Below are 18765 nucleotides of genomic sequence, written 5' to 3' on the forward strand. Positions count from 1 at the left end.
AAACAACATGCAATATTCTACTTTGACAAATATTTAAGAACTTTATTCATTTATTTAGTACAAGAACTGTAAGTTGTTTGATCAAACCTTCAAAGTTCAATCTCTAGGGAGAAAGGTTATGTCAATTACAGTTGAACTAAGTTTTAGGGAGGATGATCAATTACTATTGAACTAAGCTTTAGAGAGGATGATAAATTACTATTGAACTAAACTCACTTTGCCTAAACATTTTATGCGGATTTGAGGCATTTAGTGGAGTAGTGAGCTAGGGGTTATGAAGTCTAGAGAATTGTGAACTCCTAGGGTCTACAGTATAATGAATTTATAAGATATAAATTTGATATTTTTTAGTAGTGAAACCCACAAACTCCTTGGATCAAATAAGAAGTGAAGTTCTCAAACTTCTCAACTCAGACCAAACACACTCTTTAAGAACGTGCCTAGCGTACACCAACAAAAAATTTTACTCATGAAGCTAACCATGATATGAAGCGAAATAAGTAATTATTTTTTAGAAATAAAAATTAAATATTATAGCATGATATTGATTAACAAGATATTAGTTTTGAGATCAAAGTCATATGTAGGGTATAGAAGTGAGGATAATTGATAAAGGGAAGTACCTCAATTATGTTTGAGAATTCCCCTTATTCCAAGTGAAACCCCACAATGATAATAAGATTAACCCCCAATAAGTAAATTGATAACGATCCCAAGAAAACTAAAACAGATTTGGCTTGGAAGATTGATAAAGAATCAAGAAGAAAAAGAATTTATTCCTAACTTCAAAATTTTGAAATCTCCACGATCTAATTGATCAAACTAGATTAAAAGTCTTAAAGCATGCATTCTAAACACAATAATATAAAGAAAGCACAAAGCTTGATAGATTAAACTCTAAGAAAATTTTCATTCAAATTCAAAGTTTTCTTATAAAATTGTGGAGATTACAACCTTATTTAAACTAATTAAAAAGACACTAAAAAAGGTCACAACATTTCATCTAATTGACTAACTTCATCTAAGACCCTTTCAACTACCTCATAAATATAAATATATGAAATTAAATTGGTTCATAATTTATTAAACATGTGGATGAATATGGAGTTTAAGATTCATAATGATTCTTGGATGAAAATGTGTCTTTTGATGCATAATTATTTACTATAGGTAGGAATCTTAGTTTGGAAGTAAATATTAAATGCTCCAACTCCTATCATAGCCAATTATTTGCTTACTAACAATCATAATAGTATAATAAGAATAATATTTTCCTTTCTAAATATTAAAAAAAATAATAAAAATATTTATACTTTATAACAAAAAATTTAAAAATACAAAACACGTTTGGAATTTTTTACTATAATGTGTAAGTATTGTTAGAATTTGTTTATTTATAAAAATTTTCTTAAATTATTATATAATATTAAATTTATCTTTACTGTTTTTCAAAAATAATATATATATCTTTAAGTGTTAGATGATATAATAGTAGTGATAAGTTTTTGGGTCAAACTAAAACAATGTAGCATTAAAATACTTCTCCCATACATCCTAAAATCATGATAGCCACCATCCAAAGTTATCGCATGATGCTGGTTACTGCCATGGAAGCATAAAGTGCTTTCTTCAACGAATCAGAATCACACAATTGTTACACAAAGAGATAAGCCACAACCACAACACACAAACAGAGTGAAGAGAGGGAGAGGGAGAGGGGAGAGAGAAAATGGTTCGTACGATTTCATCTTCGCCTCAACAAACTCTCTTCTCCACCTCTCTTTTCTCCAGCTCCGGCGGTTTCCCCTCTTCCAATTTCTACATCCGCCGCCCTTACACCTTCTCCGTAACTCCGGCGGCCAAATTCCCGACCAGAGCCGTGAGCTTGGGCACGACCGAGCCGGAGATCCGTTCGAAGAATCCGACCCGATCCGGATTCGATGTGGAAAACCTAACCACATGGCTACTGAAGCAAGAACAATCGGGGCAAATCGACGCCGAACTCACCATTGTCCTCTCCAGTATCTCTCTGGCCTGCAAACAGATCGCTTCGCTGCTGCAGAGATCCAGTATTATCAATCTCACCGGCGGCCATGGTACCATCAATGTTCAAGGCGAAGACCAGAAGAAACTCGACGTCATTTCCAATGAGGTAATTAATTATTGTTCTTACAAGTTATAACTAAATTGTGATCATGACCAGTATTAGATTTTTTCTTCCAGTGTTTCCTAAGAAACCAATATGTATACAATACCTGCCTACTGACCTTAATTCAACATTTCCTAGTTATGAAATTTCAAAAATACCTTGTTATTTAATTATTCAATTATAATTTGTTGCACGACTTTTTATTTTTAAAGAGAGAATTTTCACAAATAGAAAAATAAACAAAATTATTTATCGTCAGTCTATTAGTATTATTTTTACTATTTTGATAAATAGTTTGACATTTTTTCTATTTATGAAAAATTTTCTTTTTAAAAAAATACTTTTAATCCTTTTTTAAATATTTTTAATTATTTAATTATTGTTTTCAATTAGATCACCAAGTATTGTTCTTCTTTAATTAGGAAAAATAGAAGGATGACTACATACCAGTAGTAATTAGTAAGTAGGTAAGTTTTATTCTATATATTTTTTTTTATATAGAATTAACCTACTAAAAAACAAGCTAAAACCAATATTAGATAATAATATAGGTTAATTGTTTTACATAGTAGAATAAATAATAAAATGTTATTATTCATCGGTGATAGATTTCTATCACTATTTATCATTATTTATTACTAATAGACAATGACATTTTGTTATATTTATAAATAAGTTGGTTCATTTTACTATAATTGAAAACAATCCAATAATTTAAAAACATTGAATATAGTTAAAAATGTGAGAATAGAGGAAACCAAAATGTTATTTTAAGTTTTGAACCTAGAGTTTTTAATATTCCAATTTTTAGAAGTTATTTAGTTTAATTTTATTATTATTATTATTTTGAAATCAAGCTTATAAATACTATTTCTATATATTGGTTTCTTGATAATTTATTGATAATGATCTCTACTTTTAGAAATGTTTTTAAAATCCAAAGTTAAGTTTTCAAATGAGAAAAAAATGTTTTAAAAAGTTTGTTTTTATTTTTAAAATTTGGCTAAAAGGTTTTTAAAGATACCAAATGTTTAATTTCCTTGTCTATAATCATTTGATTTGCGATTTTTGATTTTTAAAAATCGTGTTTGTTCTCTTACCATTTTCTTACCATGGTGTGTAGTTTTTGAACTCTTTTGCTAAATTCTAAAAATAAAATAAAAAATTTTAAAACTAATTTCTTTTATTCAAAAAAAAAAAAAAAGAAAAATAGCAACTAATAGGTAGTGTTTGTAAAAGCTTAAAAAAAAAAAAAAAAAAAAAAAAAAAAAAAAAAAACTAAGACATGCTAGGTGAATTTAGGCTCTCATCTGATAAATATTTAGACCTCGTTTGGCAAATATTTTGTTTTTTATTTTTTGTTTTAATAATTAAGCCTATTTTCTCCATATTTCTTTTGCACATTTTTAAGTACAATGATTGAATTCTTAGTCAAATTCTAAAAACAAAAATAAGTTTTTAAAAGGTGTTTATTTTAGTTTTCAAATTTTGACTTGGTTTTTTAAATCATTGATAAAAAGTAGATAATAAATGAAGAAATTTAGAGGTAAAAAATAGTGTCTATAGACTTAATTTCCAAAAAAAAAAAAAAAATGTTACCAAACGGGATCTTTATTTTTTGTTTTTTTATTTTTGAAAACTAAGTCTATTTTCTCTTAATTTCTTACTATGGTTTGCACCTTTCTTAACTAAAAAAAATAGAATTCTTAGCCAAATTCCAAATTCCAAAAACTACTTTTTTTGGAATTTCAAAAATTATCTTGATTTTTAAAAACATTCGTTAAAGATGGATAATACAAGAAACTTAGAGACGGAAATAGTGTTTGTATACTTAATTTAATTTTCAAACACTAAAAATCGAATGATTATCAACCTTAGTTTTTTGTTTTGGTTTTTTGAAAATGAAGCTTGTAAACACTATTTCTATATAAATGTTTCCATATTTTACTATCTACATTCTACTAATGTTTTGTGATCTACTTTCTACGAGTCTTTATTATTTGTTATCTATTTTGTACTAGTGTTGTGACTAAGAATTCAAGTGTTTCTTTAATGATGATGAAAGTCATAATTAAAAATTTGAGATGAAACAAGCATAAATTTCCTAACAAAAGAAAAAAAAACAAAACGTCAAACGGGCTAAATAATAATCAAAGGGACTTAAAGCATTGAGTGTATGAAAATTCAGTTGTTTTGCAACTGCTTGAGATCGAGTGGACGAACAGGGATTATAGCCTCTGAGGAAGAAGATGTGCCAGTTGCAGTTGAAGAAACATACTCTGGAAACTATGTGGTTGTGTTTGATCCCATTGATGGCTCTGCTAATATCGACACTGCTTTGACCACTGGTTCTATTTTTGGGATTTATGCACCTGATAAGCAATGCCTCTTTGACATTGATGACGACTCTATGGTAACTTTTCTTCTTTCCCATAACTCTAAAAATGTAACATTTTGAAATCTAGGGACTAAATGGAAACTAGATATATATTTTTTTCTTTTTTGGACCGCATGAACACTTGAACTTCATGGGATCTGTTGTCATATTAGATAGACATAGAAGTTTCATATCAAATCCAATTGACAATAAAAAAATAACCCTTTTATCTTTTTAAAGATTGTGCAATTCTCTATCTTTTCAATGTGGGATCTGAATACTGATTAAACATTCTTGAGTAGGTTGTTTTTGGATTGTAATGTTGTTAAATCACTGCTGAACTCAATAGCTTGCGATAATGAGTCATGGTAAATGATTGAAGAGTAAATTACATTATAGAAATTCGAACACACCTCTTACTTTAATATCATATTAAATCACCACTGAATTCAAAAGTCTAAGTTGATCGTTCAACAAAGGTAGGTACTTATTATTTATATAAAATAATTTTATTTTAGACACTAGTTTATGTAGCACATACAATTAACAAATTACAAGTTGAATAAATTAGATTAGGTGGCCAGTTTAGGGCTTAATTTTGAGCTATATAACCTTTAATAAGTAAATGAAATTCTTATAACAGTGTAGTTTTGGGTGGTAGGGTGTTTTTGTCGGATCCAGCTAGGGCATATTTGAGAGTATTTTTTAAAGTGTTCAATTCACTTTTATTATGTTTAAAAGTATTCTGAAACATATTTTCATCAATCAAATTGTATTTAAAAGTATAAAACCAAACATTAAATTGACTTTGAATGATTAAATACATATTTAGAGGTGATTCTGCACACGTTTGAAAATCACTCTCTAATATTATCTTTATTTTCTTCATGATTGATTTTTGTTTAGAGGATAAATAAAGAGAGAAATATGATTGTCCATCTACATTGCTACAGCTTAATCAAGAAGAACAAAAATGCATCATGAATGTATGTCAACCAGGAAACAACCTATTAGCAGCTGGCTACTGTCTCTATTCAAGCTCAGTTGTCTTCACAATCTCTATTGGAAAAGGAGTTTTTGCCTTCACTTTAGACCCTACCTATGGAGAATTTGTGTTAACTCATCCCAACATCAAGATCCCAAGCTTGGGAAAGATCTACTCTTTCAATGAAGGGAATTACGATCTATGGGACGACAAGTTGAAGAAGTACATCGATCATCTTCGAGAACCAACGTCCTCGGGCAAGCCTTACTCCGGACGCTACATTGGTTGCCTGGTCGGCGAAATCCATAGAATGTTGCTTGTTGGAGGTATCTATGGAAACCCTGCAAATGTAAACAATAAAAATGGGAACCTTAGATTGTTGTACGAGTGCGCGCCGATGAGCTATCTGATCGAACAAGCGGGAGGGAAAGCGATCGATGGTCACAGGAGAATTCTCGACATCGAACCGACGAAGGTAATATGACCATATATGATATGAATGTGTGTATATATTATATATAGTTTGCTCATGTGGTGTTATTGGGCAGATTCACCAGCGCTCACCCATATTCATTGGAAGCTCAGAGGAAGTGGAGAAATTGCAGAAGTTTTTGGCTTGATTCTTTTGTATTTCTCAAATGTCTTTCTTCTCTAAAAATCTCTCTTTTAATTTCTCTCATGGTAGGTAATCTAATAAGATTATTGCAGCATAAAACTGAATTTTTCCCAAACTCCATTATTTGTATACACCAATGCAATGGTAGAAATTGTTGTACATCATCTATTATTTAAGTTAGAGATTTGTTATACTTATAATTTTTTTTTTCAAAAAATTGAAATTTGCAAATCTAGCTTCTTTTTTAAGAGTTTTTTTTTTCTTTCTTTCTACGTTGGTCAATGAAATTCCTAAAGACAACAATATGTAGATATAGAAGGAGATATCAAATCTCTAACTTTAAAGTTAATAATATAAATTTTATGTCAATTAATTAATATTAATTTTAAAAAGAAAAACACAACTAATATTAGTTGACCAAATCAAAATAGGGGGGGGAGGGCATTCAACATTAATGTAAATTGATTTACATTTAAGAGCCTTCCGAAAAAAAATCAATCCCTATATACTTTTTTGTTGTAAAATAGTTTTAGATTTCTAGTAAAAATAGCATTACAAAATAAAGATTATCCATTTCGTTCCTACAAATTTTCGAATTAATTTGTAAATATCTAGAAGGTCTATTTTAGTTATTCAACTTTGAAAAAATTATCATTTTGGCCTTTACTTTTATTTCATTTTTAACAAAATTAATGAATGCCTTTAGTATTTGTTACAATTTCATCTTTGAGATTTGATTTTTGTTTCATCTTGGTCTCAATTTTCAAATTTTATAATTCTAACCTCGATTTTTTACTAAATGTACAATGCAATCTTGGCGCGTTAATGTCTATTAATTAATTTGAAATAATGATGATGTAAAAATTTTAAATTAATATTAATAATGATAAAGAAATAGTGAAATTAAATTAGTTATAATTCTTTTAATTATTTAAAATTAACTAATAGACATTAACACTGAAGATTGAAAGTGAGTATTTCGTGAAAAACCAAGGTTAAAAGTATAAATCTTGAAATTTGAGGACCAAATTGAAAACTTGATACTTAAAGATAAAATTACAACATTTTAAAACTTAGAGACTCACATGAAATTAAACTCAAAATTTGAGATTAAAAATATAACATTTTGAACACATAGAGATCAAGTAGAAACTAGTTCCAAAACCTAGGGACGAAAATGTAGTTGTGTCAAACGAAAAAAAAGAAAAAAAGAAAAAGAAAAAGAAAAAATAGCTTTCTACACATGAAGCCCTAATAAGGGACTCATGTTTCATTAATATTCAAGTTTTTCTTTATTTATAGAATGTCTGACTTTCTTAAAAAATTACAATAAAATTAGGGTCAAATTATCATTTAATAAGTTTTTTAGAATAGGAAAGAGAAAAAAGTTTTAAATGATGCACGCTTTTTTAGAAAAAAAATATATTAAATTAGGATATTTTTCAAATACCCACAATTTTATATATATATATACACACTATGATATACATACTCGATATATACTGTGATATATGCACCTTTTCTTTGTTCTTTATTTTTTTAGTTTTTATAGGAAATTTGATATATATTGTAATGTTTGTATTCTTTTATTTGATATAAATTATAGTTTTTTTTTATTATTATTGTTTAGACTTCATGTATTATGATATATATACATTTTGATTTGTTGAGATTTTTTACTACCTAAATGTTATATATGATATATATACTGTGATGTAAATGAAATTTATGATATATACTATGATTTGTGTTGAACATTAAGCTAATATGTGGTTTATATACCGTGATAAATGTTATATATTGGTTTATACTGTGATTTATGTCAAGCATTGAGTCAAACTTTAATGTATATGCTATGGTATATTTCATATATTGGTTAGGATATTTTCAAACACCTAACAAAATGTTATAATATATATTTAAAATAAGCATGAATTTGCCAGATAAACTAATAGAAAATTTTCTTTCCAGCCGCCTATCACACTTGGGGGTATTTTAGTCCAAAAAATCTATTAAATCTTATATAAAAAATATTTATAAAACTAAATTTTGAAAAGGGATTGAATCTATAATAAAGAAGAACCTTCCAAGCCCAACAAAGTTGCTTCACATTCACTTTAAAATGGGTTCAAACTATCCAGCCCGGCCCAAGAAAATGTATCTCGATTCTCTATGCCGACAAATCGGCTCGCAGCCCAAATTATCTTCTTCATCAACCAAACGACAAATGGGTGTTGCAATAACGACCACCCATCGGCGTTTATCGTCACCGGTGACTCCACAGCCGAGCCAGTAATCGGAAACTTGTTTCCGAAAAGAAAATGGCCTGTGGACTTCTGATTTGGAGCCCAATTTCCCTTCGCTCTATCTCTTTCCCTGCCCTTTCCTTCTCTCTCTCTTCTCCCAAACGTACCCAACTATCAATCTCCGCCACCGTCGAAACCCCCTCCGCCGCCGACGATATTCAGCAGCTGTCGGCCCGGGAGAGGAGGAAGCTGAGGAACGAGAGGAGAGAGATTAAAACCACTACCAATTGGAGGGAGGAAGTAGAGGAAAGGCTCTGCAAGAAGCCCAAGAAGGAATTTGCCACTTGGACTGAGAAGCTCAACCTCGATTACCTCTCTAAATTGGGTCCTCAATGGTGGGTTATGCGTGTCGCTCGTGTTAGAGGCCAAGAAATTGTCGAACGCCTCGCTCGTTCTCTTGCTAGGAACTACCCCGACCTCGATTTCAAGGTGAAATTTCTTCATTCCGCTGTTTCATTTCTGGGTTTGTCGCACAATTTGGTTGATTCGGGAAAATTGAATGGATTCTGTTAATAGAACTCAAAATATGAAAATCTACTGAGTTCCAGGTAACTTAAGGGAACGATTAAATGTTTCTGTAACCATATATATATATCATTAGCTTCATTATCTTACACTGTAGTACTTAGATTGGAGAAGGAAAGATTTGAAACAACAATTAAAAGATAAAAGAATGAGGTTTTTTCTTTTCAATTCTATATTAGATGTCAATGAAGCAAAGGTTATCTAAAAAAAAGTGAAGAAATGGGATTCATTTTTTCAGTTGCCACAAATTGTTAAGAGACAATAATGTGTATCAACATCTCAAGTTCTTCAGTTGGATTGCAGATATATTACCCGTCGGTCCAGGAGAAGAGGAAATTAAAGAATGGTACGTACACCGTTAAACCGAAAGCCCTTTTTCCTGGATCTGTATTTATAAGATGTATCATGAACAAGGAGATACATGACTTCATTAGAGAGTGTGATGGAGTTGGAGGCTTTGTTGGTGCGAAGGTCGGAAACACGTGAGTCGTTATTTCATTGTTGTTTTTGTTTGAAACTCTAGACAGGGTATGAACTGCATTGGCCCTTCGGGATTATGTAATTCGTATGTCTTATAGTCAATAGATTTTGGAGTCTAGGAGGCTATGCCAAAGAACTGATTCTAAACTAAATTTGAATTTTAAAACTTAAGGGAATAATTTTGGATTTAAAGTTCAGATCTTTAAACTACCATTCAATGGTAGCTTTCATCCAAAAAGTAAGATGTAAAAAGCTTTATATTTCTCTACTTCAACTCCTGTTCTCAGTCAGTCTGTTGTTCTGATAGTTTGGGCAATATACAGTAAACGACAGATAAATAAACCAAAGCCGGTATCGGAAGCTGATATGGAAGCAATCTTCAAAGAAGCAAAGGAAGAGCAAGAAAGACATGACCAGGCTTTCCTAGAGAAAGAGCAAGACAGGGCTCCAAACTCTAGCGCGCTCGAGACCGACTTAGATACAAATGGTACTACTGCTACAAAGCAAAAAGGAAGGCCAAAGAAAGCCGTTAATACTTTGTCTCCAGGGTCAACTGTTCGGGTTGCGTCTGGGACTTTTGCAGAATTTGAAGGCTCTCTTAAGAAGCTGAACCGTAAAAGTGGAAAGGTTTGCTGTTTTCTTCTAGATGAAGAGTTTGCTACGAAGAGAATAATTAGAAGAAAGTTGTGTGCTAGAGACCAGAGGGCATGTTAGAAAGCATTTGAATTATATTTTTATCTACTGACCATAATTGATTTCCATCATGCAGGTAACTGTGGGGTTCACACTATTTGGGAAGGAAACCCTTGTAGACCTTGACATTGGTGATATTATAGTAGAGACAAAATGAGTCAATGTACTTTCTCAGCAACGGTAAGTTTTTTAAATCACAAGACACCATTTATTTCAGGTTTCTTTATTCTACTTTGATGCAAAGTTTATTGCCTTGGTATAACCAGTCAAAACCCACATCAATTCATGATCATCATATGAACTTGCAAGGATCTTATTTGGTTCTTCAGATCATTATTCAACTCATTATTAACAATCTTCAAAAATAGGCCTTCACTTGTAATATTGAAAATTGAAATAGCCTATTATTACTAATGAAGCTCTCCAAATCGCAATAGATTCAGATTTAGTAATCATGTCTTCAAGATTTTGGGGATGTTTTAGATAGAAGCGAGAGACGACATGGCTTTGTTACTTCATCACGCTTCCATTTGAAGCCAAATGTAGTGGGAAATGTTTAGTTAAGGAGTGCCTCTACTAACATTAGAGATATTTTCTCAAAAAGCTAAAGATCTTCTAGTTAAAGCGTCTTAAGCAATCTTGTACGAGCTGTGGATTTTAAAATATCGAAAATTTTTCCATAAGAATAAGGAGTGTTTCGAGATTTTTGGTTTCTGTTCCTTTAGTTGACACCACTCGGAGCGTCTTTCGTAACTGAGCACTCTTCACTCTTCTCTATGATTTTTTTGCAGTAAGGTGTGGAAGAAGCTCATGGAGTTGGAGGATAAGCAAGCAGCTCCAGCTCTTAGCTCTCACCTCATAAGCACATCCATGAACCAATGAAAATAAAAGTACTGTTGCTTGAATTGCCAAACAGCTCACTTTGATGAACATGTCCACAAATCAGCTGTGCTTCTCTGAAATTGCTCTGCATTTGGAGATTCTTATTGGAAATCAACCAGGGTATTGAAGGAATTGGCAGAGGCCCAAATGTATTATTGTTAAACTTTTGACAAAGCCCAACTAGGAAATATCATACCTGAATAGCATTTATAAATTCAAATGTTTCTGAAGTCACAAATTTGAACCACGATGGTCAGGGTGTTTACGATTCGGTTCGGTTCGATTTGACTATCAAATTAAACAACAAATATTCTGTTTAGTTTGGTTTGGTTTTTTTGTTTTTGGTTTTAACTAATCTAAACGGTTTGGTTTGGTTTTGGATTCGGTTTTTAAATCCAAAATCGAATCGAACCGACACTTTAGTAAAAATCAAATTTTCAGTATGGTTTGATCAGTTTTAATGAACTCCTCTACATGATTGTCTTAATTCAGGAAAATATTCTATAAAGTAGCTATGTTCTAAAGTATTTCCGAAATTATGTTACCATTAAAATCATGCTAGTTTTTGCGCCCCTATTCATTTTGGACCTATACATAATTAACTTCTTTAAAACTTCAATCTAGACTTGAATAGAATCTCCTTCCATGGTCCCAACATTTACTTCCAACCTCCATTGTTTAAAAATGGTAAGAACATAAAGAAAAATGTTGATAAAGAATGGGATATGAGCTGCCCAATGGATTGCAATTCACATGGGCTGCTGTCCCTTTTGCCTCAAAATCTTAATTTAATGTAAACATGTGGGTAGTGTTGTTAAGTCACTACCTCTTTCTTTGCCCCCACATCACACCTTCATCCTTCCATCCAACATTTTTATATAACTTGCCCTCTTTTACCCTTTTTTTTTTTATATATATATATATATATATATATCCAATTAAAACTTTCTTTTTTATCTCTTGTTGGTGTTTACGTCGAATCTCGAGTTATGAAAGAAGAAATCAAAAGAACCAAGAAGAAAGTATATGAAGTAACAGGTGAGTTTTATTATAAAACAGCTCACCAATTTCATTATGGAACAACTCTAAACGTTCATATCGATCTATTATGTGCCTCTACATCTAACATCGAGTAGACCCCATCAAATAGTTATCTTACTTCTCCCATATCTTTTATTTCACTTTTATAACAATCACCAAAACTTTTGTGTACTAGTAAAAACTGGTTATTTTAAGTTTTTGTTCAACATTTATCACCAAGGGTGAAGGCTCATAGAAGAGGAAAAAAAGAGGGAGGGGTCATCCTTCCATATTTTTTCTTAATTAAATTCAAACAGCTATATGAAGTAATATTTAAATGGCTAAATATATTCCAAGATCCTTGATTTTTTAGGTAATTTTTAATTTAGTCTTTAATCCTTTAAAATTATCGTTCTACTTCAAAAAAAAAAAAAAAAAATCCCCCAAAAAATATAATAATGTGTTAATATAAAGTTTGTGTGCCGTTAAATTGTTATTTTATTGACATATTTAGACATTAGATGTACCACTTAGTTTTTTCAATTGAAAGAAATAGATTTTGCTTAGGAGTGAGGCAACTTATGCCAATGTGAGCTAGATTTCACACGTCAAGTAGTATTTAAGTGATATGTTCATTTATCCAAATATATTAATAAAACAACAATTTAATAATACATCAATTTTTGTAAACAAGTTTTATTCCTTTCTTATATATTTTACTAAAATATATCTATATATATCTATATATATATATATGCATCAAGAGTAAAATGGAGAATTTTAAGAAATTGGGGACTATTTTGGTTTTTTTTTCCTGCTGATTCATCTCAACATTTATAGAGAAAGATTAGATAATCTAGTTATTTTAATTTTTTTCTTTTTTAAGAAAAGCTAGTTATTGTAGTTCATATAATTAGTCAAAGGTACATGTAAATATAAATGTATGGTTAGTGTAAAATATATATTAACTCATATTGTGTCTATATCAGCAGTGACCCATTATTTCAATTAATCACTTCTTCTCATAGAAAATGATTATAATACTTACTATAAGTTTCACTTATTAAATTTTACCATGGAAGACACAAATTTTTTTTAATAAGAATTCACCATCATACATTTAATTCATGTTATCATGAAGAATGAGCACAAGTCTTCGGTGGATACTTGGCTATAAGAAATATTGGTGTAAGTTATTCTCCTCTAAATCGATTAGATTCGTATTTCTTACCTCAATGACATCATAAAAATATCGATTAACTATAATAAAATAAACCTATTATGGAACTATCTATAAAATGAGAGGCATAGAACGGAGTTACTACGAAGAAGTTTTGGGATTTAACACTCAATTTATTATAAAACTTGAAGCAACATATTGAAGATATTTAGGCCTAATCTATGGTAAAAAAGGGGAAATCCATCCATATAGAGAGAATCTCTCTTAAAAATACAATGTTCAATATTCAAAGGATGATTAAAAGCTTCTTATTACAAATCGAAAGAGACTACTCATAACCTTTCGATAAAATAAGACAATTAACTTATTAATTTTAATTAAACATTAATTCATCTAAATTAAGACCTAAACTAAACATTAACTAAATCATATTGATTATAAAAAAAAATTAGCTTGAATCCTTGTGATGCTTTAGCTTTTTTCATAATCGATTTTAATATGCTTTGGAAAATTTTAGGAGATTGAATTAGTAGACATAATATAATCATATAAAAAAAAGTTTTAAAACTAACGAACAACCTTTGATTATTTGTTAGTACTATAATAGTGGAATATTTAAATTTAGATCTTTTAGTCGTTAATATATAATTATACAATCAGATTTTAAAATTGAAAATACTGTGGTTGGATATTTTGTTAATTTTTTTTTTTAATATTTTTTATTTGAGGCAATGTGTTATTATCATTACTTGTGAGGTTTCAACTATATAATAATTTTTTCCATTTTTGTAAATATATTAGTTATTGGGACCCAATGCCATCAATGTCATGAATCCTATGGAGAGGACATATTCAATTATATGCAATGCATTAATTGAAGGGCAGGCAATGGTCCTATGAAAACCAATTAAATAAATGCTTTTTTTAAAAAAGAAAAACCAATAAATAAATATATAAATAAAAATAAGTGAAATTTGCTCAATCTTAATTTTGATACTTTTAAATGAAATCTTATATTTGAAATTTTGGTTCTTCACAATTACGGAGACATTATTTCAAAACCCCAATTTGCTACATATTTACTATTTACTATAGTTTTTACTATTTTATATTCATTAATTTTTTATTCTTTATTATTTCTTTCTCAAACTAATCTGCACCCGAAACACAAACTATTATAACCCAATTATAATGACCTGGGACTCTAATAACCAACTTCTTGCCCCAAACACCCCTTGAATGTTAGATGAAATTAGTTAAATAACAATAATGTTCATAGAAGAAAATATACTATATCAAATATATTTTCAAAATTAAAAAGCAAGAAATTCATAAATAATTTAGAAAAATGAGAAGATGAACCATAAACTACACGAGAGATTAAATATAAGATTTATTATAAATATAGACATTAAAATTGAATATTTAAAAGTATGAAAACTAAGATTGAATAAATTTCAAAATATATAGATCAAAATAGTATTTTAACGATTTCTCATCTCATCAATTTGTAACTCAGGAAAGGAACATAGGAGGGAGAGAGGAGGATGGTCTATGGAGATTATTCAATAGTGGCCTAATCAAACATCGCTTATAAAAAAAATTTGCCACATGAACATAATAAACACGGATTATTTTAACCAAATTCATTAAAACAAAATTGTCGTTTTTTAGCTTAATCGTTAAAAATTGTCACATCAATCGAGGGTGTGTTTAGAATACACTTTTAAGTGTTTGATTTAAAAAATAAGTCATTGAAATAAATTGGAGTATTTGTCAACAACTTTAAATAGTTTTTCAAGTATATTTTATTCGTTTTGATCAAAAGTATTTAAATAAAAATGAGGTTTTTGAAAAACTTTTTTTTTTTCTCGAACCAACCCAAACAAGCCTTGAGTCTAGTCATTTAAACACTTCCACACCATCATTTTTAATAGTCAACTAACGGTCTAAGGATGTCTCAAATTATTTAGAACATTTTGCTAAACCTCACTGACTAAAAGTATCACTTTTAAAATCTTACATACAATTACATACTAACTTCAAATTTCGAAGACCAAAATATATTTTGTCAAAAAAAATTAAAACAAGGTAAATTAATGGATAAGGTATTTATTTCTAAAATGGAAGTTCAAACTTTTTCCATTAATTTACCTTGTTAAAAAAAATAAATTAGAAAAATACCAAACAAACTTAAATTAGGTAAAAATTATAAGTTTGTTATTTAAATTTTTAGGTTGTGTTGTCTTAAGAGTTCTTCCCTACTTCTACTTTATTAAGAATTTTTAAATAGGTCATGAACATTCAATACTCATATTCATAGTCAAAGTATATTTGGAATGTATTTTCGTGTGTTTAATTTAGAAAATAAATCATTTTACAAAAATTTGGAATGTTTGGCAACACTCAAAATAGCTTTTGAAGTATATTTTCAATAATTTTTGTCAAAAATATTTAAATAAAAATGAATTTTTTGAAAAACACTTAAGTCAATCCAAATGACCTTCAATCTACCACTTAATTCTTAAATAATACAACTAATGTGTCTTGTAAGTGTTAAACGGACATAATTAATGGAAATAACCTATTAGATACAAAATAAAAAAGATCATAGAGATACGACTTTAAACTTTTTAAAATTCGTTAGAAACTTTTTTTTAGTGTGAGAACCATGTAAACAACCCTCAAAAAACTAAATTTATAATTTGACCTAAGTTTTAACTTGAGTATATTAACTCAACTCATTAAGATTAAGGTATTATATTTTCAACCAAAATGTTCAAAAGTTTGAATCCTTTGTTCGGCGTTTAGTTGAAAAAAAAATCTAAACCTTATTGTATTGTTCAAAAATGTAATTAAAAAGACTTGTAAATAATATAAAGAAATTGTGGGTCAATGGTGAACCAACTTATATTTTTAAAGTACAAAAATGTATGGAATAGACTTAAATAATTTATTTTTTTAGTATAACAAATATGAAGATAGAAGATCGACCTTCTAATTATATGGGAGAAAGTGCATAGATATAGAGTAAAATTAAATTAAATAATTTGTTGAAATTTAATTTAATATATCTATAAATATATTCAAATATAATTTGTAATGATATTCTAGAAAGAAATATACCCACTTACAAGTTAAGAGCTAATGGGACCACATGTCATGTGTGATCTTTTAAAAAAGATTTAACTTTTGCCAAAAGGAGAGAAAAGGATGTGTAGAAATATTCTTACTTTTTTTTCTCTCTTTAATACAATTATAATTTGAAAATAAGGGGATTTAAACTTCTAATCTCGTGGTAAAGGCTCGAGAATATAAGTCTTATGCTAGTTCAACTATGTTAATTTTGACAAAATATTTTGGTCTTTTGTTGCTTGTAAATTTGTTGATGAAACTAGATCATGAATGAAATTTTTGTTTGAAGTAAGATGTACGATAAGAGACAAATAATATATAATTAAGTTGTCAGTTTGGAATATATAATTTGGGTCTAGTTATAATTTGGTTCCTGTTGTTTTCAATTTGATTCATATGATTCATATATATACGAAAACATGAAATATAACTTGATTTTCATTAAATCCTTTGTTTTCAAATTCTCTATTAAACAACCTCTAAACTTTCTATATCTTTTTCATAGCTTTCGTAGGAATATTATTCAAGACTTCATCACTACGGATTAAACAAACAACTAGCAAACAATAATTTCCAATCCCAACAAGAATCATATTATGAGTTTTTATCAACATAGTAGGGTTGGCAACGGGAGGGGGCGAAGACCCCATTTTGGGGAGTCTCGGGAAATCTCCATTTGGAGATTGGGTCCCTATCGGAAAAAATTCTCTGTTTATATTTTTATTTTTAATTATTTGTTTATTTAAAATCAATTAAATTTTGGTCTTTATACTGAAATTGTAAATATTTTAGATAACAAATTAATAGTACTATTATTTTATTTATTTAAATTAAAAATTATAATTATATTTTTTATTATAAATTAAATATAAAGTTAAAATTAATTAGATTACATTATGGGACGAGGTTGGGGATGGAGACGGGGTGGAGATATCCTCTTCATCTCTTATAGAGGACCTGGTTTGTGTCCTGGTTTGACCCTATCCTCAGTCAAATAAGAGATTTTCTATCCCAATCGGGATAAGTATCCGTGAGAATCCAATCCGTGAAGATCTTTACCAACCTTACAACATAATATGTAATCAGCTAATTTGCATATGGTTTGAAATTTTGGAAGAACAAAAAAAAAAAAAGATAAGAAAAATAATTTTTTTAAAAAATTTATCCTATCCATCCAACAAAAAGAAAATTTGTATCTTTGGAAAAAAAAAAAAAACAAAAAGTGAGAAAATGGCATAATGAGGAAATAATATAGAGAGAGAGGCAATTTGAAGGAAGGCAGTTTTGGGTTGTTGTCGGACAAAGGCTTTGTTTGGTAATTTGATAATGCCAAGACGACAATTCAAAAGCACGCGCACTGTCGTTAAATTTTTTTATGTGAAAAGACCACACATGCCCTCCTCTATTTGTGTGCAATCCCATTTTAATGGTCCCCCAATCCGACACGTCGTCCATTAATCTTCCCTCCAATCCACTTTCTTTTTCTTTTCTTTTTTTTTTTTTTCCTTTTCTTTTTCTTTCTAAATTATGAATTTATATATTTATATATTCTTTGCTTCGCCTTCCCCCCGATTATATTTCTTGCTACTTTTTCCATAAAATCAATTCCCATTTTAAGAATTGTGCCTTAGAACATATGCTTGGAAGAGTTGTTATATCGGGGAGGAATCACTATCCTAAAAGTAATTACGGCATAATTGTAGTGTTAATCATTATGCCGATTGTTCCTCAAAGTTTACGTAACTTACAATTTCAGTTGTACACTCATTAGAAAATGGACTAAAATTGGAAGAAAAGTCACTCATAATAGATGAGAAGAATATCGGCTAAACCAAATGCATACAAATTTGTGTGTGTTTTTTTTAATTGTTAAACTCTCAAATCTAATGAATCCGTTAAGAAGAAGAATTGAAACAGCTAGGATTTGGAGAAGAGAAAACATTCATAAACCAATGTTCATAAACGGATAAACAAAACGTTCATAAACGGGTAAAATAAAATGTTTACTTTTTAATAAATTAGGTTAAAAAAATTAAACGGATAGGTAATAAAAAATTAATTTTTTTTTTTCATGTAAGTGTGATCACCATAACCCATTTGATTGAACAAATAACAATAACAATGCATGCATGTGGTGAAAGCATTATACTTCCACCACCAATACACTTTAGACTCATATTTAACATGTCATGGTATTTATACTATTTATACGTTGCTAAATTTTTCAATGTGGAACAAAGCTCTCTCACTCCTTAATTTTTGCTATAGGCCTAAGCCCAAAAATCCTTTTCAACATTGTATAAGACCCGTAAAATTTTTAGTACTATGAAAATTTTATAATCTCTTTATTCACACTATTGATTTGTCTTTATAATATTAGTTGATCACATATTAATATCAGCGAGTCTCGTTCTATT

At 29.3% G+C, this 18765-nt stretch overlaps 2 protein-coding genes across 3 annotated transcripts; both read left to right on the forward strand.

Annotated features, from left to right (window-relative positions):
- Positions 1–1498: 1498 nt before the first annotated feature.
- LOC120074274 (fructose-1,6-bisphosphatase 1, chloroplastic-like) lies at positions 1499–6242 on the forward strand. The gene is made up of 4 exons (XM_039027347.2): positions 1499–2152; positions 4338–4562; positions 5480–5986; positions 6060–6242. Exons 1-4 carry the CDS (start codon positions 1730–1732, stop codon positions 6129–6131), a joined length of 1227 nt encoding a protein of 408 aa, XP_038883275.1. The 5' UTR covers positions 1499–1729; the 3' UTR covers positions 6132–6242.
- A 1982-nt stretch (positions 6243–8224) lies between these two features.
- PTAC13 (plastid transcriptionally active 13) lies at positions 8225–11332 on the forward strand. Of its 2 annotated transcripts, none has more exons than XM_039024900.2 (5): positions 8225–8862; positions 9262–9440; positions 9762–10065; positions 10208–10311; positions 10923–11332. In XM_039024900.2, exons 1-4 carry the CDS (start codon positions 8449–8451, stop codon positions 10286–10288), a joined length of 978 nt encoding a protein of 325 aa, XP_038880828.1. In that variant the 5' UTR covers positions 8225–8448; the 3' UTR covers positions 10289–10311; positions 10923–11332. The 2 variants fall into 2 exon arrangements, with proteins under 2 accessions (XP_038880828.1, XP_038880829.1); XM_039024901.2 differs by having other exon boundaries at positions 8325–8862; positions 9262–9304; positions 9746–10065.
- The last annotated feature ends 7433 nt before the right edge of the window (positions 11333–18765 follow it).

The sequence above is a fragment of the Benincasa hispida genome, chromosome 3 (genome assembly GCF_027475165.1).
Source record: "Benincasa hispida cultivar pf3 chromosome 3, pf3_genome.v1.1, whole genome shotgun sequence".
Classification (NCBI taxonomy): Eukaryota; Viridiplantae; Streptophyta; class Magnoliopsida; order Cucurbitales; family Cucurbitaceae; genus Benincasa; species Benincasa hispida.